At 35.4% G+C, this 23,926-nt stretch overlaps 2 protein-coding genes across 4 annotated transcripts in view; one reads left to right on the plus strand and one right to left on the minus strand.

Moving 5' to 3' along the window:
• LOC127854821 (secernin-3-like) overlaps window positions 1-23,926 on the minus strand; it is a 204,174-nt gene that overhangs the window by 14,432 nt on the left and 165,816 nt on the right. The window contains exons 1-2 of one of the 2 annotated variants that reach the window (XM_052389887.1): window positions 20,097-20,245; window positions 13,593-13,763 (exon numbers count right to left, since the gene is read on the minus strand). In XM_052389887.1, the coding sequence (XP_052245847.1) occupies window positions 13,593-13,754 (162 nt within the window). In that variant the 5' untranslated portion in view covers window positions 13,755-13,763; window positions 20,097-20,245. Of the gene's footprint in view, window positions 1-13,592; window positions 13,764-20,096; window positions 20,246-23,926 lie in introns of those variants that run through there. The other variant, XM_052389886.1, reaches the window with a different exon arrangement.
• On the plus strand, window positions 373-6,161 carry LOC127854817 (uncharacterized). 2 transcript variants are annotated; one of them, XM_052389883.1, is made up of 4 exons: window positions 373-417; window positions 613-804; window positions 2,927-4,158; window positions 4,699-6,161. In XM_052389883.1, the coding sequence occupies exons 1-4, from the start codon at window positions 389-391 to the stop codon at window positions 5,058-5,060; spliced, it is 1,815 nt and encodes a 604-aa protein (XP_052245843.1). In that variant the 5' UTR covers window positions 373-388; the 3' UTR covers window positions 5,061-6,161. The 2 variants fall into 2 exon arrangements, with proteins under 2 accessions (XP_052245843.1, XP_052245842.1); XM_052389882.1 differs by having other exon boundaries at window positions 373-804.

Below are 23,926 nucleotides of genomic sequence, written 5' to 3' on the forward strand. Positions count from 1 at the left end.
TTTTATCACTAATTTGTTACAACTAGATTGTTAACTTTTGCAGGTAGTCTCAAATATATTTCTCATTATCTTTTCATTCCTCAATTTAAGATTGAGTGTATATTTTTACTCAATTTTAATTGTAATCTACATTAATATTTGACATAAAAACTTATTTAATTCCCTAAAATAAAACTCATGTCATGAGTGAAAATACACTGTGTATATCTGTCTATGAATTGGTTATCGATAAGATTATTTAAATTCAACAGAATATACAAACTCTACTATCTACACTTTAGACCATATCATTCTGTAAATAGCTTAACGTTTTGCTTATAAACCTGTCAATATTGGTAATAAGATATGGGTACTTGAACAACTAAAGTAGAACACGCTATACAATCGCATGACTGGATATCACCTGACATGGGTTAGGTTAGTTGCAATTTCAAGATTTAAATTAGCAAGGAAAGAAGTTATCAATAGTTACAAAATGGCTTCTTATTTAGAGAGTTCAATTCATAAAGGATCAGAATCATTCTTTGACTTTTCTTGTTTCCCCTGTCAGGAAAATGACAGAAACACGGAGGCTGAATTTTACTGTGGGGACTGTTCTAAATTTTACTGTAGCAAATGTGTGGAGTATCACAACTATCTTTACAAGAAGCATGAAATTTTGGACAAGACAAACATCAGCCAGTGGCCTGAGACTAATGTGGGTGAACAAGAGATTTGTCAGGATCACAAGAAGGAAAAACTGACAGGATTCTGTGAGGACCACAGTCAGCTGATATGTCATGCCTGCCATGTCCACACTCATCAGTAAGTAAAAAGGACTGTACTTTATATAAATATGTTTTTTGCACATGTTTTTTATTTATTTCTTATTTGACAATCAACCTGTGTACAGAGGCCAGTCCGGGGAAGTGGTCAAAGTGGCTGATTTAAGCAGATGAATGCTACAGTCAGGTAACAAGCATAGCAATATACAGTCCAATCTATGTACAGAGGCCAGTCAAAGGGGTAATCACAGTGGCTGCTATGGGCAAGTGAATGCTACAGTCAGGTAACAAGTATTGCAATATACAGTACAACCTATTTACAGAGACCAGTCAAGGCAAGTGGTCAAAGTAGCTGATTATGGCAAGTGAATGCTACAGTCAGGTAACGATCTATTGAGTATTGCAATATACAGTCAAACCTGTGTACAGAGGCCAGTCAATGCTACAGTAAGGTGACCACATTTTAAATTGTTGGGCAGCTTATAGGATCAAAAGCTTTGAAAACCTCCTGTGTGAACAAACATCATTTTCATTCAAACAAACACAAGCTTAGCACATCTGATCTTTTCGTTCATACAACGTGAAATACTTGTGTTTCAAGCTCAATAATATTTCATCATTTATTAATCTGATTCCATTTCAGTGTAAGCTAGAAAGTTCAGTCAAAAAATAAAATGTTATTTTAAAATCCATATTTAATTTTGCAATAACTACCTTTACTAATAATTAAATGGAGATAATTATTTAAAGCATTCTATGATACTTATTTCATGAAGATTTTCCAATAATTATCCCAATAAAATTAACCTCAACAACATTTGAAGTACTCCCGCTGCACTCACAATTTTCTATAAAAAAAAGGGGGAAAATTTACTTTCAATTTGCAAAAACAAGTGGCCAAAACGGATTTTCATTTATTTTTCTCTTAAAAAAATATCATTAGGTACTCGACTGGAAACCATTCCTGCCTGCGGGAATCTCAAACATGTATACGCCACAAAATATTCTGAAGATCTAGCCAGTATAACCTAAGCTACGCCCCTTGAAGAAGTCTAATAGGAAGAAATAAATGTATTATCCAATCAGAACGCATTAATTGCCACACATGAAAAGTGCCCACATGCTTCAATTGAAAGAGTTGTTATAATTTGAAGCATTTGAGGGTTTTAGATTTGTTTGGTTTGATGTTGCTTATCTGTGTACGTATCCGTTTGTTCTGTATCAACACTGTGATAATTAATTCGTGATAAACAAATATGGTGTCCATGGATGCTCGAAGTAATTAGTGCCTGTGGTAAAGTAATTTTATTAAGCATTATTTTCATGATTGCGCTAACCAACAATGAAATTAAATGTTATTATTAAATATGTATGCTGGAGGCTAAGTCTTGATAGTGAAGTAGAATCTTGGCAGATACTGTTATGATACCATTATATTATGTAGATTTTTTTATGGAAAGCACACATAAATATGAATGAAATAACGTTCCTTTTCTTTGCATTGGTATTGCATGGTAATAATTGGTTAAGAGATACACACTACGTAAATTAATTGTATATGCATTTTAGACTAGGATTTAAAAATGGCTACAAAATGGCTCTTATTTTTAAAATGGCGAAAAAAGGCAAATATGGGTGGCAAACAAAAAATTTAATCCAGCGAGAGCCCTGATATGATTTGTTGTCTCAGAATGGGTCAATTTATTATAATAAAGAAAATTAACTTAATCTGATTCTTTAATTGCAGAATAGACAATATGACCTGCAATGTAAGAGACAACAATGCTAATAGATTAAACCGAGTGTTTATTTTTCTCAACTTGCAATAATGCCTTGTGAACGCTAAAGGCAGGTGCAATTGCTATTGGTGTGAAATTAAATGGGTCCTGGTCGGCAACGGCAGGCTACACTCAGGAGAAATAAACAATGAATTTGATAGGGTGGGGGGTAGTCTGGGAATCTAGACTGACCGCTCATATAAGGTGACCACAAACTCCGATTGGACTGTAGATAGATATAAGTAAAAGCATCTCTAGATATTGTTCGGAAAAATATTCATATGACAAAATAATATGCTTAAAAATAAATTGTATAGCTACCAATATTATCAATGCTTGACAAATCGCATACATAATCAACTTTAAATGTGTTTGTTTTTGCAGGTTATGCAGTCATGTGGTACTAATAGCTGACAAGGTGAAAGACCTCAATCAAAAAAGAGACTTAGAACAGTTGTCAGCAACTCTTGATACACAACACCAGCAGTTGATAAAGAAGAAACATGACTTTGAGGAAAATTTGCAGTCTCTTGAGAAATCTTACAAGAAAATTCTGGAAGAAATCAATGCTTTACGAAAGACTATAAATGACGCTTTGGATCAACTGGAGAAAAATACCAAGAAGGCTTTGGACACATTGTTGGTCAATGTGAAGACATCTATCAGAAATGACATTGAAAACTGCAATAAGTCCATAAAAAATATATCATGCTTACAAGAAAATTTGCTGACAAGTAAAGACAAAAAAGAAGCACTGAGTTTTATCAAATACAGAAAATGCCTTGACCAGTCCCTTAAGGTAGAAGCATCTTTACAAGATATGACAGCAAATAATGAGAGGACACTAACCTTTAATCCTGATAGAACCATCCAACAAACCCTGTCCGCTCTATCTGGATTGGGACAAATACTGAGCACAGTTAAACAATCACAACCCACTAAAAGGACAACACAGAACACAAATACCAGACAGAATACACCTAAAGCATGCAGCCAGTCTGACCCTGGAAACCAAACAGCTTCAAGATTAAAGGTAAACACATCCATTCCAGAATCAAGTTCATCTAGACACTATAGCCCTGGAAACCAAAACAGTCATCTGCCCAAGTCAGGCCTGGTATCTGATCCTGTATCAAGCTCATCACACCAGCTGGTCCAGGGACATCAACCAGGTGCAGTAAGCAAACCTGATCAAATCATAAAAGTGAAGAGTGGTAAGAAGTACAGTGTGAGGATTGAGGGTGATCAAGGCATATTCTACATAACTGGTATTTGTGAGACAGCTTCTGGAGAACTCCTCATCACAGACTTTTACAACTGTAATGTGAAGCTCCTGGATCAGACCTACAACGTGGTGGCCCACTATGACTTGCCTAGTACACCACGGTCCATCTGCAGCATTGACACCAGTCTGGTGGCAGTTACTGGTTACAACGAGGTCCATGTTATCAGAGTGACCAATGATCAGTTGATAGAGGACAGGATACTGAAGTTCCAACATACATGCTGTGGTATTGCCCATCAGCATGGTAACCTGTACATTACAGATGGTACAGCTCTGTATCTCTATACTGTGGATGGAAGACTGGTGAGGGAGATGTTTAAGGATACATCAGGTAACAATTATTATTAGCATTAGTCTAATGTTCCAAACAGTTGGGCCCAGGCTTCTACCGTCATTGAAATTAAGGAGTTATAAGCTTCACATACACGTAATCTTAGCAACCAATTGTAAGTTTTGTAAATAATTAGCTTAACATGTTGAGCCTATGTCCAACATTTTATTTTTTATGCATATTCACAAATTTTTATCACAAGTTAACAATTTTATATTGAAGTTAAACAATGATGTCTTTGATAATTATTTCCAAACTTAAACATGTAACCAATGTATCAAAATAAAGAAATACAATATATGACATTCAGAATACAACTGGTCTCTATATATAGTTCACATTTGATGTTTTTAATTTCAGAAGTGTTCTAGTGTTATTTCATGTTCATTAATGTTATTAAGTGTTTTATTATGTAGTATATTCTACAAAAAAGCTGGACTTTATTACATGACAGGATCATTAGAATTTCATTTTTTATTATCATTACCTTTATTTCAATATAATAACAACATCTCATCATCACTGTCTTCTATACCACAGTGACCTCCTGTGCAGTCAGTCCAGATGGTGACAGGATATATGTGACCAACCAGGACAGTGGCCAGCTGGTCACACTGTCCAGGGATGGCACAGTGATCTCCACCCTGATTGTACCTGACCTGAGCTCCCCTATAGGAGGACTACCTGGCCTACATGTGACAGATTCAGGACAAGTTCTGGTGTGTGGATTCTATTCAAACACAGTAGTCCAGGTGGTCAGAGATGGAAGACAGATACTGGCAGAGGTGGTCACAAAGAATAATGGTGTGATTAGCCCTATGTCTGTCTACTACAGTAAGCACACACGCTCAATCATTGTAGGAATGCAGGACAATGACATTACAGTGTTTAAGGAACAGTGACTGTTGCAGAAGGATGAGTTATAATCATTTATAATAATTTACACATTCATATATATAGTTCTCATTATAAAACAGGTAAACTCTTTTAATACAAGGGCTGTTTGTAAAACATGCATGCCCCCCATATGGGCTCTCCGTTGTAGTGACAGCCATTGTGTGAATATGTTTTTTGTCACTGTGACCTTGACCTTTGACCTAGTGACCTGAAAATCAATAGGGGTCATCTGCCAGTCATGATCAATGTACCTATGAAGTTTCATGATCCTAGCCATAAGCGTTCTTGAGTGATCATCCGAAAACAATTTTACTATTTCGGGTCACCGTGACCTTGACCTTTGACCTAGTGACCTGAAAATCAATAGGAGTCATCTGCGAGTCATGATCAATCTACCTATCAAGTTTCATGATCCTAGGAATAAGCGTTCTTCAGTTATCATCCGGAAACCATTTTACTATTTCGGGTCACCGTGAACGTGACCTTTGACCTAGCGACCTCAAAATCAATAGTGGTCATCTGCGAGTCATGATCAATGTATCTATGAAGTTTCATGATCCTAGGCATAAGCGTTCTTGAGTAATCATCCGGAAACCATTTTACTATTTCGGGTCACCATAACCTTGACCTTGACCTTTAACCTAGTGACCTCAAAATCAATAGGGGTCATCTGCGAGTCATGATTAATGTACCTATGAAGTTTCATGATCGTAGCCATTAGCGTTCTTGAGTTATCATCCGGAGACCATTGTCTTTTTCGGGTCACCGTGACCTTGACCTTTGACCTAGTGACCTGAAAATCAATAGGGGTCATCTGCCAGCCATTATCAATCTACCAACGAAGTTTCATGATCCTAGGCATAAGCGTCCTTGAGTTATCATTCGGAAACCATTTTACTATTTCGGGTCACTGTGACCATGACCTTTGACCTAGTGACCTGAAAATCAATAGGGGTCATCTGAGAGTCATGATCAATCTACCTATTAAGTTTCATGATCTTAGGCCTAAGCGTTCTTGAGTAAGTAAGTAAGTAAGTAAGTTTATTGTAAACAAAGGCCTCCGGCCCATAATACATCATGTTTACAAAATATATATATACAGATAATACAGAGAGTTGTCCCTACCTATATATATATATATATATATATATATATATATATATATATATATATATATATATATATATATATATATATATATATATATATATATATATATATATAGTTATATAAGTAAAATGTAATAATCCAGATTGTGAATATTATATAATAAAAGTAAAAACACGTGTCTGGGATTTTAAATCTAGAATTGATTTAGCCAACGCGTTTCGCATAGCTCATCAGGGCATAATACAATATATTACAACGTCAAAATGTCATGGAGATAACGTCATATCAATTATGACGTCATAATGTCAATAAATATTAAATGAAATTTAATTTGGGTTTAATTACATGTATAAAATGTTGTTCTTTTGCTTACCTAGCTGAAATATTGTTCGAAAATAGCTTATAAAATGGAAATATTTTAAATTTTGGTTCATTATGTGAACATTCATCTAAATGTTTACTTAAAGGCATCTGTCTTGTTGAGGGGTCTCGCATTTGTTGTTCATGGACAGATCGCCTATTTCTAAGTTTATCGCCAGTTTGGCCTATATAATATTGTTTGCATCCATTGCATACTAATACATAAATCACATTTTGTATATCACATGACATATTAGTTTTTATTTTGAACATTTTATCATTAAAATCAAAAGAATTCCCTTCAATAATATAACCACACAGGGCGCATCTAGGGTCATTACATTTGGATACTCTTGGTTCTTGAGATGAAAAGTAAGATTTGGTTAACAGACGTTTTAAATTAGGTGGCTGTCGCTTACATTTTATTATCTTCTGATTTGAAATTATTTTATTCATAACCGGGTCTGTTTGTAAAATGTCAATGTTGTTTTCAATACGCCAAACAGTTCTTTATTTTTTGGATTTTGTGTTGAAATAAATGGAATTATATTACTCTTGTCTTTTTGTGTTGATTTTGAAAGTAATTCATGTTTAGGGATGGAAAGTGCTTTTTTAATACCTGTATTTATAATAGATTGTGGATATTTTCTTTGAATAAGGGAATGCTTAAGTTCATTTAAACGTTTTAGTTTAAGTTTATCATTCGAAACTATGGTGCAGATCCGTTTCGCTAAAGTGAAAGGAATATTTATCTTTGTGTGTTTATTATGACACGAGGTAAAATTAAGATATTGTTTAGAATCAGTTTCTTTGTAATATATATCAGTATTAATTTCAGTATTGTTTTTTATAATCAATATATCAAGAAATGGTAACTCGAGTGTGCTTGTTTGCATTGTAAACTTGATATCCGAATGTAAGTTGTTTAAAATAGTATAAAAGTTTTGAAGTTCATGGGGAAATTTTGTCCAGAAAATAAAGCAATCGTCTAGAAATCTTTTCCAAAATGTTTTTATAAAAGAAAAAAATTCATCATTATAAATTGATCCAATTCTTGCATATAGTTTTTGTTCTAAAAATCCCACTACCAATGTAGCGTATGTTGGCGCGAATTTAGTACCCATTGCAGTCCCTTTAGATTGGTTGTAGTACTTATCATCAAAATTGAAGTTATTATTTTCAAGTATTATTTTTATGCCTTCTTTTATAAACCGTTGCGAAAACCTTTCATTAACCGAATCTGGATATTTTTGAAGCCAATAATCAATAGCTTCTAAACCAAGAGTATGCGGTATATTAGAATATAAATTAATTACATCAAATGATACTAATGTACTTGACTCTGGAACTTGTGAAGGTATATGTTTTAGGAAATCTATGTTATTTGTTATATTGCAATTGAAATATTTTACAAACGGTTTTAACAAGATATCCAATAAAGAACTTAAACGACTTGTTTCACAGTTAGTTCCAGCGACTATTGGGCGAAAGTTTAAATCGTCTGGATCCATTAACTCTATATATTCTGAATTGCTATGTTTAATTGCATCCTGAATGATTTTACTTTTATGAATTTTTGGAAGACCATAAAATAGACTTGTTTTCCATTCGAATTTTACTAAGAAATCATTTTCCTGTTTAGTTAGTTTATTATTTTCCTTTAGTAAATTGCGTATTTTTGAAAGTGTTATTTGACTACCATTATCAGGGATTTGTTTATAATATTCAACGTCATTTAACATTGCTAATAATTTTCTTCTATAAAAGTCTGTATTCATTATAACAATTCCGCCACCCTTATCTGCTTCTTTAATAGTTATGGATTTGTCTTCAGCTAATAAATCTATAGCTTTTCTTTCTTTTAATGATATGTTATGTTTAGTGTCATTTTCCATTTGAGAATGTTGAAGGCAAAGTGTTCGAGTAACATTTATATAATGGTCTAGTGTATTATTTCTATGTTTAGGTGGATAAAAGGACGTTTGATTTTTTACAATAGAATTGTTTGTATTATTATGATCACTATTATTAAAAAACTCTTTAAGCCTAAGTGATCTATGAAAATCATCCACATCTTTTATTTGATCATAAGAATCATTTTTATATTTAGGTGTTGGTGTAAATTTAAAACCCCTCAATAAGACGTCAATTTCAGTTTGAGATAATGATCTTTTTGAAAAATTGTAAATTTTTGTAAATAATTTTGAATTTTCAGCTAGGTTACCTAAAGTTTCTATGTCGGACTGCTCCACTCCCTGCCTCCTTCTAAAAAATCAACGTTAAATTCGCTTGGTTTGTCGTCATATCTTGCAATATGTCGTCGCTCGTATTGTTGTTGTTTCTATAGTTTCTTCTGTATGAAGACCTTGTGTTATCTCTTATATTGCTTCTGTTTGAAGTGGAATTGTTTCTTTGGAAATTGTTATGTAATTCGATGTTGTTATTATTAATTTTTAAATACGATATCATTGAATGGAGAAAACAAACAAAAAACAAATACGAACAAACATACTTCCACTACAAGAATTACGTTCCATATGAAGAACGTATTAAATGGTAAACATAAAAGGCTATTTTTTTTTTAATAACAAACTCATTTTCATTTCTTAACAGATCAAAGAAATTTGAAACAGTTTGCCTGCCATGATACCAATTATACAAATAGATTTGCCTAATGTCAGCATATTTAGAGCATTAAAAAAATACATGATATTCATCCTCTGTTTTTACAGATTCATTTTCTAATTGACAATGTGCACATATTCTAAGATTTCTTGGTATTCCTAATTGTCTACCTAACTCTATTTGAAACCTATGGCTTGAACAACAAAATCTCGCTAACGCTTGTCTGCAATGAAATGGCATTGTTATGTCTAAATATCGTTCCATGTTTAATAAACTTTTAAATTGTCTGTAAGTATCGCATCTTGAAGAGTCATTTATATTTTCGTGCCAGGTTTGAGTTGCACAATCAGTAAGGCGTTGTTTAAAACGGAGCAGGAATAAATCAATATCACCAACATCCTGTGAGAGCCAAATAAAGCCGAACCCATATTTAACAAGAGTGCCAAACTGTCACAAGATACGCCCGTTTTAAGGCTTTGGACAACTTGATAACTTTAAAATGACCCATTTTTGAACTTGACCTACATATCATCTAGACACAACTTCTGACCAAAGTTGATGAAGATCTGATGAAAACCTCAATTAGAGAGCGGACACCATGCTAAATGATTGAAATGCACTAAGTGACCTCGTGACCTAGTTTTTAACCTTGCATGACCCATATTTGAACTTGACCTACATGTAGATATTGTCTAGACACAACTTCTGACCAAATTTGGTGAAGATCGGATGATAACTACTTCAATTAGAGAGCGGACACCATGCTAAATGCTTGAAATGGTTTAAGTGACCCTGTGACCTAGTTTTTGACCCGGCATGACCCATATTTGAACTTGACCTAAACATTGTCTAGATACAACTTCTGACCAAGTTTGGTGAAGATCGGATGAAAACTACTTCAATTAGAGAGCGGACACCATGCTAAATGCTTGAAATACACTAAGTGACCCTGTGACCTAGTTTTTGACCCGGCATGACCCATATTCGAACTTGACCTAGATATTGTCTAGATACAACTTCTGACCAAGTTTGGTGAAGATCGGATGAATACAATTTGAATTAGAGTCCGGACAAAGTGGCGCCGTTGAAAATGCACTAATTGACCCTATGACCTAGTTTTTGACCCGGCATGACCCATATTCGAACTTGGCCTATATATCAACTAGATGCAACTGCTGACCAAGTTTGGTGAAGATCGGATGAATACAATTTGAAATAGAGTCCGGACAAAGTGGCCCCTTTGAAAATGCACTTATTGACCCTATGACCTAGTTTTTGACCCGGCATGACCCATATTCGAACTTGGCCTAGATATCAACTAGATGCAACTGCTGACCAAGTTTGGTGAAGATCGGATGAATACAATTTGAATTAGAGTCCGGACAAAGTGATGCCTTCCGCCCGCCGCCCGCCGCCCGCCGCCCGCCGCCCGCCGCCAAGGGGTTTCACATAATACGTCCCGTATTTTATACGGGCGTATAAAAAGAAGCTCCTTTACATCCGTAGCCCAATTTCGCCTTCCAATATCATCTAATGACTTTAACATTTTATAACAGTTTTTTGGATATCTTTTATCAGGCATCTGGAGAAGTTTACACCAGTATTTTATACATTTTGAGTGATAAATGACGTACATTGGTAAGCGACCACATTCTCCTAAAGCTACACAGTTATTGACCGTAGTTTTTACGCCCAGAAAGTACTTGCAAGCTTCAATTTGTGCACGCTCTATTGAATCACTATCAGGGCTCAACATTAACAGTTGTCCTATTGCCCCTGGCAAGTAAAAGTTGGGTCCGGGCAAGTTATTTTATAATCTAGTTGTCCGCCCAGGCAATTTCAAAAAAGAACAAAGAGCATTTAATGTAATCATTTTGTTAAATGTGCAAATATAAAAAAGTTTTTGTGGTGTATCATTTTGATCTTTATAAAAAAATATGAGGTTTACAGTTAATGTGATATTTCATGTTTGGGCAAGTGGCTTTACGTTCAGGGCAAGTAGATTTTCTAAGTACTTGCCCGGCAGGGCAAGTTGGTTTTTAGGTTAATGTTGAGCCCTGACTATATGTGAATCCCCAGATTTCTGATCTGAATGTGAGTATGGGTGTTACCATGGCATCAAATAATTTAAAGAACTCTGTACAGCAGAAATATCTGAACGGAATTTGGTATTCTTTAATGGCAAATAATGCTTTTCGCCCCTGCGCGGCTAATTTAGTTTTTGCAGCCGACCAGCATAACTTTGGGGTATATAGGATGCCCATATATTTATAGACGGACGTTATATTTATTGGAAAATTATTGAAATACCATTTTTCATAGTGACGTAATGGACCCCCATTACTAAATACCATAACCTCAGTTTTTTTAAGATTTAAATTCATGCTTGTTAAGGTACACAATTCTGCAATAGCATTTATCTGAAACTGAAGATTTACAGCAGTATCTGCACAATTTGCAATATCATCAGCAAAAAGTATACAAAATATGTCAGGGATATTGTTTGTTACAAATATTCCAGTATCGCACTTTTGTCGAATAAATGAACACAGATCATTTATATATAAAATAAAAATAAAGTTATCATCCGGAAACCATTTTACTATTTTGGGTCACTGTGACCTTGACCTTTGACCTAGTGACCTGAAAATCAATAGGGGTCATCTGTGAGTCATGATCAATCTACCTATCAAGTTTCGTTATCCTAGGCCTAAGCGTTCTTGAGTTATCATCCGGAAACCATTTTCCTATTTCGGGTCACCGTGACCTTAACCTTTGACCTAGTGACCTCAAAATCAATAGGGGTCATCTGCGAATCATGATCAATGTTCCTATTAAGTTTCATGATCCTAGGCCCAAGCGTTCTTGAGTTATCATCCGGAAACCACCTGGTGGACGGACCGACAGACAGACCGACATGTGCAAAGCAATATACCCCCTCTTCTTCGAAGGGGGGCATAATAATTTCATGTGGTGACAAATCTTTATCCTTAAACTCAAAATATTTTTCTTTTACAAAATATTATTCTAACTAGGCTTTAGCGTTCTTCAGTTATCATCCGGAAACCATCTGGTGGACGGACGGACCGACCGACTGATCGACCGACCAACATGTGCAAAACAATATACCCCCTCTTCTTCGAAGGGGGGCATAAATATCAGAATTGACTATAAGCTGTATAAGAATAATTTTATGTCTTAACGAAAATGGTTTTGGAAAATCAGTCGCAACAGTACTTTTATTAGGGACTGTTACAACGCTTAGATCATGTCATCCTTTAAACACAATTAAAGGGAGATTTACAAAATAAAGTATACATTACATGTATTAGCAATATTTTACAGTATCTACAGAAACAGCCCTATAATCTGGAGCCTTGAATCAGCAGGGCTTCTTTTCTTGATTTGGGACAAAAGCATGGATTTCCAAATAGGGTGTGTGGGTGTGTGTGGGGGGAACCAATCAACACAATCAACAAAACTGAGAATGGGAAAAAAAATCAAACCTTAGCTTAAAATTTGGGAAAAACTGCATCCTTCTACAAATGCTTATTAGAGTCATTTCTTTTTGGAGAAGGGGCCACTGTAAGGCTTCTGCCAAGGAAGGAAACAAACCCTGATCAAAGCATTCATTAGCATTTGAAACATGCTATTTTCATATCAAACGTAGTGATTTGGAAAGGGGTCTTGCAAGCTCCTCCGTGACATAACCAATCACAGTAACTAACAACAAGAGCACCGCATAACGGGTGCCAACGCTCGGCTGCGGATGCAGTTTTGAATAAATGAAAGCTTGTCAGAATTTTTTTTTTTTTTTTTTAGAGGTTACAGTGACCTTGACCTTTGACCTAGTGACCCAAAAATGGGTGTGGCGTGTAGAACTCATCAAGGTGCATCTACATATGAAGTTTCAAAGTTGTAGGTGGAAGCACTTTGATTTTAGAGCCAATGTTAAGGTCTTATCACGGCAGACCGCAGACGACGAGCTGGCTATGACAATACCTCGGGTTTTCTCCAAAAACAGCCGAGCTAAAAATCAATTGGTTAGTTAAATGTTTTAAAATGATTAATTTGATCAGCAATAGGTTAATATTACAGGTACATCCCTACAGAGACCTTTCCACAGAGATCTTTACTCACTTGCAAATGTTCTTGTCAGACAAGTACCATTTTTATTTGAAGCTCTAAACATTATCACCTGTAAGACAAGAAGGTAAACAAAATTCACCCAATCCAAGCTGCAGTATTCCCCCTGATTGGAACCTAGCATTACCACTTGTATTACAAGCACTCAATTAAATTTTTCCTAAGACGTTTTTTCAACAGAATTCACTCGATCTGCCCTGCAGGTTTTCCCCTAGTTTGAACCTAATATAACCATTTATATTTAAAGCTCTCAACATTATCACCCCTTAGAGGCGAAGATATGCTTTCAATCCCACCTGCAATTTCTCCCCTGGTTGGAAACTTGCAGCGGGCCGGTAGATCACTTCTTGAACCTCATTGTCCGGCCTGTCAGAGTTCTTGCCGAAGATCACATAGCCACTGGCTGTAGCTGGCAGCAGTGCTACAAACGTGTCACAGGATAATGGGAATTTGTCCATTGCGGAATTCTAGGAAGAGAAAGGCAGCACATTATACATCATTAAATTACTCAATTTATGCAATTTAAAAACACACATCAAGTTTTCATTTCTTTTTATGTCGTTATATGTAGCATAGACCATAAAGATGTTGATATCTTGGGGATTCGTCAATTGTAAAAATCTAGGAAGAGATAGGCAGCACATTAAACTACCAAATGTATGACGATGTAAAAACACACAATACGTTTTCTGAGGAGCTTTGGTATCTGTCAATTGTTGAAATCTAGGAAGAGATAGGCAGCAAATTAAATGTATGGCGATGTAAAAAAGCGCAATATTATTTCTCAGGATCTTTGGAATCTGTCAATTTTTGAAATCTAGAAAGTGATAGGCACCACATTTAGCTTCTTAACCCTTTCAGTGCGGGAACCGAATTTTAAAGGCCTTTGCAAACAGTTTGGATCCAGACGAGACGCCACAGAACGTGGCGTCTCATCTGGATCCAAACTGTTTGCTATTCTGATAGTATTCTTTGAAAAAAAATGAAGAAAATGCTTATTTTACAAATTCAGCAGATGACATTTTAGCAGACGACAAATTTCCCAGCATGCAAAGGGTTAACCCCTCTACTTGAATATATTAAGAAAGGACTTCAATTTAATTTGATTTTCTAAAGGATTTCAAATGTGTCAAAGTGAGTATCTTCGTGCACGGATATAGATGAAGTGATCGATAAAATATTCAATTTGTACAAATACGCTGCATCCGATATGAAGGTAACTTAATTATAAAACAAACTATCTTAATGTAATAAAAATGAAACTTCAGTAAATCAACCGTGGTGGGATAGAGAATGTAACGCGGCTAAACAAACGAAGTACGCAGCATTATGAAGATTCCGGTTAAGTAATGATGTAACAGATTATCAATACTATATATCACTCCGTAGAGGGTTTAAAAATATGTGCTTGGCCAAAGAAAACAAGCGTATCAAACGACGAAAAGAAACGAATTGGTTTTATCGCGTACTTAACCAGAGTTGTTCTGGAAATAAATAAAAGGTAGTCATAAGAAGAACAACAAAGATTCTTGTAATATAGATCCATTTGCATGGTACGATTATTTTAAAAGTCTTCTTTGTAAAGACAATCAACCAAGTCTAAATGATATAAACCTAGAGGTTAACGAAACTGAAGATGATCATGATCAAATTTTAAACACAGATTTTAAACACAGAAATCACTAACTATAAATAATAAAAAGTATTTCAAAACTCAAAGATGTAAAATCGTAAGGGATTGATGGCCTTGGGGCGGAATTTTATAAAAATACGATGCATATGATAACACCTTTACTTCGAGATTTATTTAATAATTATAAGATTCTTAATACAGGGCATTTTCCAAATACTTGGCGGGATAGTATAATTGTGCCGGTACATAAGTCAGGCGCTGCAGATGACCTCTCTAATTATAGAGGTATATCATTTATTAATGTAATGTATAAAATATTCTCCAATATCGTATACAACAGATTATGCAAATGGGCAGATTTAAACAATAAAATAGCAGAATCACAAGCCGGTTTTCACAAGGGATATTCAACCATTGATAATTTATTTACTCTTCAAAGCATGGTTCAAAAATATACCTGTAAACCTGGTGGTAGGTTTTATGTTCTATACGTAGATTTCCAAAAAGCATTTGATAGTTTAATTATTCATAAGCTATTAACAACTATGTGTAAAAATGGTGTCAGAGGGAAGCTTTTTCAAGTATTAAAATCCATGTATTCAAATCTATGCGGATATGTAAGGATAAATTATAAAAATGTCATGCAAAACTTCAATTGTAACATCGGTACCAGGCAAGGGGACGTAGTCAGTACAACAATTTTTAATTTATACATGAACGAGTTGTCTACCTTTCTAAAATCTAAAGGTCATAGGGGTATTTTTATCACCGAAGACATTTCAGACATAATTTGCATTCTTTTTGCCGATGACGTTGCGAGCTGTGCTGATACGGCGATCGAGCTACAATCACAATTGAACTCTATATCGGAATTTTGTGAAAATACTGGTATGACAATTAACCAACAAAAGACGGAAATCATTGTTTTTTAGAAAAAGAGGTCTGCTAAGATCATACGAACATTGGATCTTTAAAAATAATCCCGTAAATGTCACATCTGTATATAAATACATGGGTAAATGTCACATCTATATATTAATACATGGGTCTATGTCACATCTGTATATAAATACATGGGTCTATGTCACATCTGTATATAAATACATGGGTCTATGTCACATCTGTATATAAATACATGGGTCTATGTCACATCTGTATATAAATACATGGGTAAATGTCACATCTGTATATAAATACATGGGTCATCAGGCTTTTTCCGCCCTATGCCACGGGTCCGAAATTCGGCCCCATTCCCAATGCAAATCTGGTTTTTTTTTTCCCAATTGAAAAAAAAATTCCCAATTCCAAAAAAAAGAAAATTTTTTTTTTTTTTTTTTTTACCTTATTATATATAAGTTAACCTGATCCGGTGTAGAAAAAAGAAAGTGTTGCATAATTAAATTATCTGTTGCCTTGAATTTGTTTTAAAAACTGTAAAATATGTTAATGATTATTTAAGACTTTCCTTATTTTCCTCAAAATCAGGCGCTTCGCACGATTTTTTTCACCTCAAAAAAGGCCAGGCCTTTTCCCCAAATTCAGATTAAAAAACCTGCCCTTATCTCACATGTTCATAATACGTTGAAAAATTTAAATAATAAGTTATCAAAATAGTCGTTATTTACCAGTTAACCGCTTCTTTAAAATATAAGAAACACTATTTGCATGCGATAATTTTTCCCAATTGAGCCAATTTTGCGCGTATTTTTTTTCCCAAAATGGGTGTTTTCACGACGCGAAATTCCCAAAATTCCAGTGTGGCGTATTTCCAAAATGGAGCGGCAAAAGCCTGGTCATGTCACATCTGTATATAAATACATGGGTAAATGCCACATCTGTATATAAATACATGGGTCATGCCACATCTGTATATAAATACATGGGTCTATGTCACATCTGTATATAAATACATGGGTCTATGTCACATCTGTATATAAATACATGGGTCTATGTCACATCTGTATATAAATACGTGGGTCTATGTCACATCTGTATATAAATACATGGGTCTATGTCACATCTGTATATAAATACATGGGTCTAATGTCACATCTGTATATAAATACTTGGGTAAATGGCACATCTGTATATAAATGTTGAGTTTTCTTTTTACACCCATATTATTATGGAGAAAAGCGAAAGAAAAACTTGCAGCTCAAGCCCGAAAATCTATTTTTGCTATTAAATCATACCAAAGAAAGTTTGGATAATTTTCATACACGGAATATTTTAAATTGTTTGATTCAATTGTAAAACCTATACTTACATATGGCTCTGAGATATATGGAATAGAATTCTCAGACATACTCGAAAAAGTACAAATCGAGTATTGTAAATTTTTTCTTGGTGTAAATAAATCTGTAAATGATAGCATTGTACTAGGAGAATGTGGTAGATTACCTCTGTGTATAGAGGATCATGTAAAATGCGTTAAATATTGGTGTAAATTGATTAGTATGATAGATGATCGATATCCTAGAAATTGTTATATTATGTTAAAGCGACATGACGAAATCGGTAGAACTAACTGGGTGACATCTGTAAAAAATATTTTGTACCGTTATGGATTTGGTTTTGTTTGGATTAGTCAAGAGATAGGAAATGTGGAATTATTCTTAATGTCATTTAAACAAAGATTGATTGATTGTAATTCACAGAACTGGCTTGAAACTCTAGGAAATTCATCAAGATGTGATACTTACAAACAGTTCAAATCTATGTTAAACCAAGAAAAATATTTGTTTATCGACATACCATTTTATGTTCGAAAGTCAGTTGCTAGATTTCGTTGTTCAAGCCATAAATTAGCAATTGAAACTGGTCGGCATTTAGGAATTTCAAGAGAACACCGATTATGTACATATTGTTCAGTCTATTTTAATAATGTATGTTTTGAAGATGAGTTTCATGTATTCTTTAAATGTCCAAAATTCAACCAAGAAAGGCAAATGTAAATTTTTTCATGGTACAATGGTGAACAAAATTTCCTAAATTTTTGCAATCTTATGCAAATTTCTGATGAAAGTAAATTGAAAAGCATAGCCTTTTTTTGTAACAGAAATAATGAAAAAGAAAGATGTAGAACAAAATTGATGTTCAAACTTGATGTATCACAACTCAAAAAATAATATGCTGTTACTTATATATGCTGTATTTTGGGCCGGTGGCCTTTATTTACAAAATAAACTTTTGTCTTGTCTTGTCTTAGGCTCAGATACGCACTTTGACACATTTGAAATCCTTTTGAACATCAAATTAAATTGAAGTCCTTTCTTAATATATTCAAGTATGAAAGGCTTCATTTCCAACCCTAAGATACTGATGAGAAGCAAACAGCATAAAACCTGAACAGACTGCGAGTCACTCGCAGGCTGATCTGGTTTTATTCTGTTTGCACATAGCCATTTTCAATTTGCTTCTGAGTGGGAAAGGGTTAAGGTATCCAGTGTAAATTCAAACATAAAGTTTTCTTCTTTTATATGAACATGTGTTGTTATATGTAGCATAGACAGAATAGATGTTGATATTGATATCCCAGGAATCTTTTCATTGTGGAAAATCTAGGAGGAGTTGGAAGCACGTTAAACCACTGCCATGTATACAATGTAAAACACACAATTTTCTTTTAAGGATCCTGGGAATTGTCCATAGTGGAAATCTAAGTGTACATTGACATCTTTTAAAAAACTAAATGTATGACGATGAAATACACATTAAATTTTCTTTTTTGCTATACATATATATTATGTAGCATGGGCAATAGATATCTTGATATTGCAGATAACACCAAATTGATAAAAGGTCAAATGAAGCAAAAGTCAAAAATTTTCATTATCTTAAAGGGATCTTTTCACGCTTTGGTAAATTGACAAAATTGAAAAAAGTTGTTTCAGATTCGCAAATTTTCGTTTTAGTTATGATATTTGTGAGGAAACAGTAATACTACACATTTACCATGGTCTAATATAGCCATTATATGCATCTTTTGACGATTTTAAAACCTAAAAATTATAAAGCGTTGCAACGCGAAACGATTGAATAATTTGGAGAGTTCTGTTTTTGTCGTTAAATTTTGTGAAACTACGAAGATTGCTTATATAAGGTATAAAATACGGAGTATGTGTACTTGGCGGAATAGCTCAGTAGGCTAAAGCGTTTTTACTTCAGGACTCTGGCAGGACTCCAGGGGTCACTGGTTCGAAACCTGGTCCGGGCAATGTTCTTTTCCTTTTTTAAATTTTATTCTTGATTTTTTACTGGAGCTTTTACGATCCAATGTTTACATTTATCGATATAAAGCATTTAATGAATAAGTTAAAAAATGCCAAAATCTGTGAAAAGGCCCCTTTAAACACATGGTAAGAGATACTTGAATTCATTATATCTAACAGATTAACGTTGAGAAAATGCCAGTTTTACAACTTATTATGAATTCAAAATGGTAAGCTCATGAAGGAGACATGATTATTCCTACAAATGAAGCGAACATTGGCAAATACTGTACAGACTGGGAGTGTTTTATTTTAAGAAGACTTGCAGCTTCTCCTATATATATATGAGAACAACCTCATCTTTCAAGTGCTAATGTAGCATCGTTCATGTGCGAGGCTTTACAAGCTGCACATTCTTATTTTACCACAAATGTGGTAAACTTCCTTTCTTATGTATTGCATGCTTACGGTGCTGTTTTCTTCTCCACTTTGTTGGAATAATGTAATTATGTGCATAATGCTAGTTATATTTTTAAAGCTTTACAAGTAAATTGGACGGTTTGTGTGAAGGTACTGTGCTACAGGGTCATGAAATTGGCCTCAACAGTTTAGACATTGATACTGCCCAAAACAAAAAATGCTCAGAATCCACCATTTAGACAGCAGTTTGTTGAAAAAACTGTTTATTGCCTGAAAAACCATCAAATCAGAATACTTACATTTTATTTAATACATATAAGTACAATAAATACCTATTATTGTATCAAACTTTTGTCTCTTAGTCTTACTCATTAACATAATGATATGCTTCCTGGCTAAAATTGATTATTTGGCCTGTATCTCGTATTTATTTACTGAACGATAGTCTTTAGCATCGGAAAATCATAGAAATAATTAATGACACTTTGTATTGTCATAATAACACGAGGTTGTATTAATGCTGTTAAAATGTTTACCTTTTGTGTATTCTGTGTCAAGACCTGGTTTTATGACAAATTAATTTAGTAGTACATTTGTAACACCGTGCGATGGTCGTTGTCACATGTATTTGATGCAGACGTGGGCTTTGACCTTATAATCGTTCCGCTTTCCTTGATAACAGCACATAATCTTCATCCTTTTAAAACTTAAACTTACTGATGTAATGTATTATGATGAAACAGGTTAAATATTATGGCAGGTATATTTAAACACTCAATGCATGTCTTTTTTGTAAAATACAAACTATGACAAGAACTTTTCAAGTTAATAGTATCAAGTAACGGAGCATAACTGAAATGCAAAAAGAACACATGACGAGAAGGGAAATATACATTTCTTTTAAGCATACATTTTTAATTTCAATAATTTTCAGAATGATTGTGCAGTATGCCATTAGTATCACATCAAATGGGAAGCCACCGTCAAAAGTAAACCCTGAAAGCACGTCACCGTTTCGGATGGCGATTTTAAGCCGCGATCTGGGAAAAGGGGCTTAATGTATGTGCGTAAAGTGTCGATCCAGATAAGCCTTGTATTCCGCAGTTTCCGCAAAACGGGATTTTTTCTAAGAAGAGACTTCCTTAAAACGAAAAATGTCATAAAAGAGGAAAGTGTCGTCCCTGATTTGCCTGTGTGGACTGAACAGGCAAATCAAAGGACGACACTGCACGCACAAGCATTAAACCCCGTTTTCCTATTTAAATTTAGAAGGCATTTGTTTTAATATTTGGACATATATTGATTTAGAAAAACAAACTAGTGGTACCTTATGGTATCTAGCACCAACTAACAACGCAAAAAGACAACTCATAGTTTAAAGAGACGTGTGTCTCGGTTATGCCTTATTTGTGTGTGTTTCTAATACTACCATTGGCATTGTTGTTCAAGCGTACAGGAACATACTGATAGAATATGTAGACTCTGGACTGTGTGTGTATTTCGAAGTTAATGAGGTCCTTCCACGCAGGAGGCTGCATTAGATGAGGACCCGGAGTGCGTCCTAGTACTCCTACCTAATAAGCTTGCTACAGCGTCCGGTATACGAAAGATCAGAGAAATTTTAGTTATAGCTGCAATCTCCAGCTGTATACATCGTTAGGGAAAGACATTCAACTTCGCGTCTAGGTGGTCTTGAAGGATATCCCAACGGTCCGTTATGGTGACCAACACCAAACAGAATCTTCCATGCATAGCTAAACACTATTTTCTAATACAGAGTTGTCGTTCCATGCTCTCACATACAATCTCTGCCATCACAAAAAAAATACTACCAGATCTGGTAGAAATTTATTTTTCGTTCAAGTATCATATTATGAAAAATAGAATCATTTTATTTTATATTTTGCAAATAGTGTATACATTTAGGTTCATAATAAACAAGACTATTGCCAAGCAATATATGTCCCCTAGCGGCTCTACCATTGTCAGATTTGTATATATATATATATATTTGTTGCCAAATCAACCAGAATTGTTGTCGTAGGAAAAAAATGAAATGACGTGCATAATGTCCATATTGCCATCTATGCGTGTTTCAAGTTTCATGAAAAAATATTTAGAACTTTTAAAATTATCGCAGGATCCAAAAAAATGTGACGGACTGACGGACACACAGAGCGCAAACCATAAGTCCCCTCCGGTGAAACCGGTAGGGGACAAAAATATCTTTAAAAAAGTACACATAACAACGGGAAAACTATTATACCACGTGGGTCGGCTATCATCACTTAGTTTGTTATGAAGGCAGTACGGAATCCGGATAGGGCCAAGTCGAGTGTCGCGTGTCGACCTTCGAGGTCGAAACACGACAATCAAGCGACATTCTCTCGACGCTCAATACGACGCGCGACAAACATGCGACAATCATAATTTGAGTGTCGCATATCGCGCTGGGTTTTAGAAAAAAAAATATCGCAGAAAATCTTGACCGTCGACTGAATTGTCGCGCGTCGTATCGAGCGTCGAGAGAATGTCGCTTGAATGTCGCTTGAATGTCGTGTGTCGACCTTCGAGCGCGACACTCGACATTCTCTCGACATTCTCTCGACGCACGATACGACGCGCGACATTCAATATGATATATCGCGAAAATGTCTCCTGTCGACCTAAAAACCACTAGGTCGACACACGACATTCTCTCGACGCTCAATACGACACTCGCGCGATATATCGAGCAAATATCGCGCAAGTGTCGTATGTCGACCGGTGTGGGAGTAATTTTTTCATCTGCAAGCAAGTTGTTATAGTAACTGTTTCAGCTTAAGTAAAAATAGCGGCATCTATTAGCAACAATAACAGCAGCAGCAACAACAGTAGTAGCAGCAGCAGCAGTAGAAGCAGCAGCAGCAGTAGTAACAGCAGCAGCAGCAGTAGCAGCAGCTGCAGCAGGAGTAGCAGTAGCAGCAGTAGAAGTAGTAACAGTATTAGAAGTTGTTGTAGTAGTAGTAGTAGCTGCAGTAGAAGCAGTAGCAACAGCATCAGTAGCTACTGCTGCTGCTGCTACTCCTGCTGCTGATACTGATGCTGCTGCTAATGTTGCTACTGCTTCTACTGCAGCTACTACTACTACTACAACAACAACTATTAATACTGCTACTGCTGCTGCTGCTTCTGCTGCCACAACTGCTGCTACTGCTGCTGCTGCTTCTGCTTGTATTGCAGCTACTACTACTACAACAACAACTACTAATACTGCTACTGTTGTTGCTACTGCCGCTACTGCCGCTACTGCTGCTACTGCTTCTGCTGCTGCTATTGCTTCTACTGCAGCTACTACTACTACTACTACAACAACTACTACTGCTACTGTTGGTGTTGCTGCAACTGCTACTACACTGCTACTGCTACTATTACTACTCCTGATTCTGCTACTACTAGAACTACTACTGACACTACAACCAGTCCCACTACCACTACTACCAGTCTCACTAACACTACCGCTAATACTACTACTTCTACTACTACTACTACTACTACTACTACTACTACTACTACTACTACTACTACTACTACTACTACTACTACTACTACTACTACTACAACTACTACTGCTGCTGCTGCTGCTGCTGCTGCTGCTGCTACTACTACTACTACTACTACTACTACTACTACTACTACTACTACTACTACTACTACTACTACTACTACTACTACTACTACTACTACTAGTACTGCTACTACTACTACTACTACTGTTGTTACTTCTGCTACTACTGCTACTGATGCTACTGATGCTGCTACTCCTGCTGCCGCTACTGCTTCTGCTGCTGCTGCTAGTGCTTCTACTGCAGCTACTACTACTATTACAACAACTACAACTAGAGCTTTGTCACAGACGTGACGAATACCCACACATGCCGCATTAACACATAATATTTTGCGTGTCGTTTTCACAAAAAACAGCGGACACAATGCTCAATTTTCAAAACGCACTAACTGACCCCGTGACCTAGTTTTAGGCCCGGAATGGCCCATGTTCAAACTTGTCCTAGAGATCATTTAGATAAAACTTGTGACCAAGTTTGGTGTGGATTGGATGAAAACTACTTGAATTAGAGAGCGGACAACATGGTGAGGTTTAAAACGCACTACGATACCCCGTGACCTTGTTTTTGACCCGGCATGACCTATATTCAAACTTGCCCTAGACATTATCAAGATACAACTTCTGACCAATTTTGGTGAATATTGGATAAAAACTATTTGAATTAGAGAGCGGGCAACATGGTGAGGTTTAAAACACACTAAGTGACCCCGTGACCTTGTTTTTGACCCGGCATAGCCCATGTTCGAACTTGGCCTACAC

This window comes from Dreissena polymorpha, chromosome 13 (genome assembly GCF_020536995.1).
Source record: "Dreissena polymorpha isolate Duluth1 chromosome 13, UMN_Dpol_1.0, whole genome shotgun sequence".
NCBI classification, from domain to species: domain Eukaryota; kingdom Metazoa; phylum Mollusca; class Bivalvia; order Myida; family Dreissenidae; genus Dreissena; species Dreissena polymorpha.

What these genes read in the sequence shown, in the direction of transcription:
- LOC127854817 (XM_052389882.1), top strand. Translation starts at nt 389, where the DNA reads ATGACTGGATATCACCTGACATGGGTTAGGTTAGTTGCAATTTCAAGA. An exon ending in TGCCATGTCCACACTCATCA is followed by an intron (nt 805 to 2,926) that starts GTAAGTAAAAAG and finishes TTGTTTTTGCAG; the next exon opens with GTTATGCAGTCATGTGGTAC. An exon ending in GATGTTTAAGGATACATCAG is followed by an intron (nt 4,159 to 4,698) that starts GTAACAATTATT and finishes TCTATACCACAG; the next exon opens with TGACCTCCTGTGCAGTCAGT.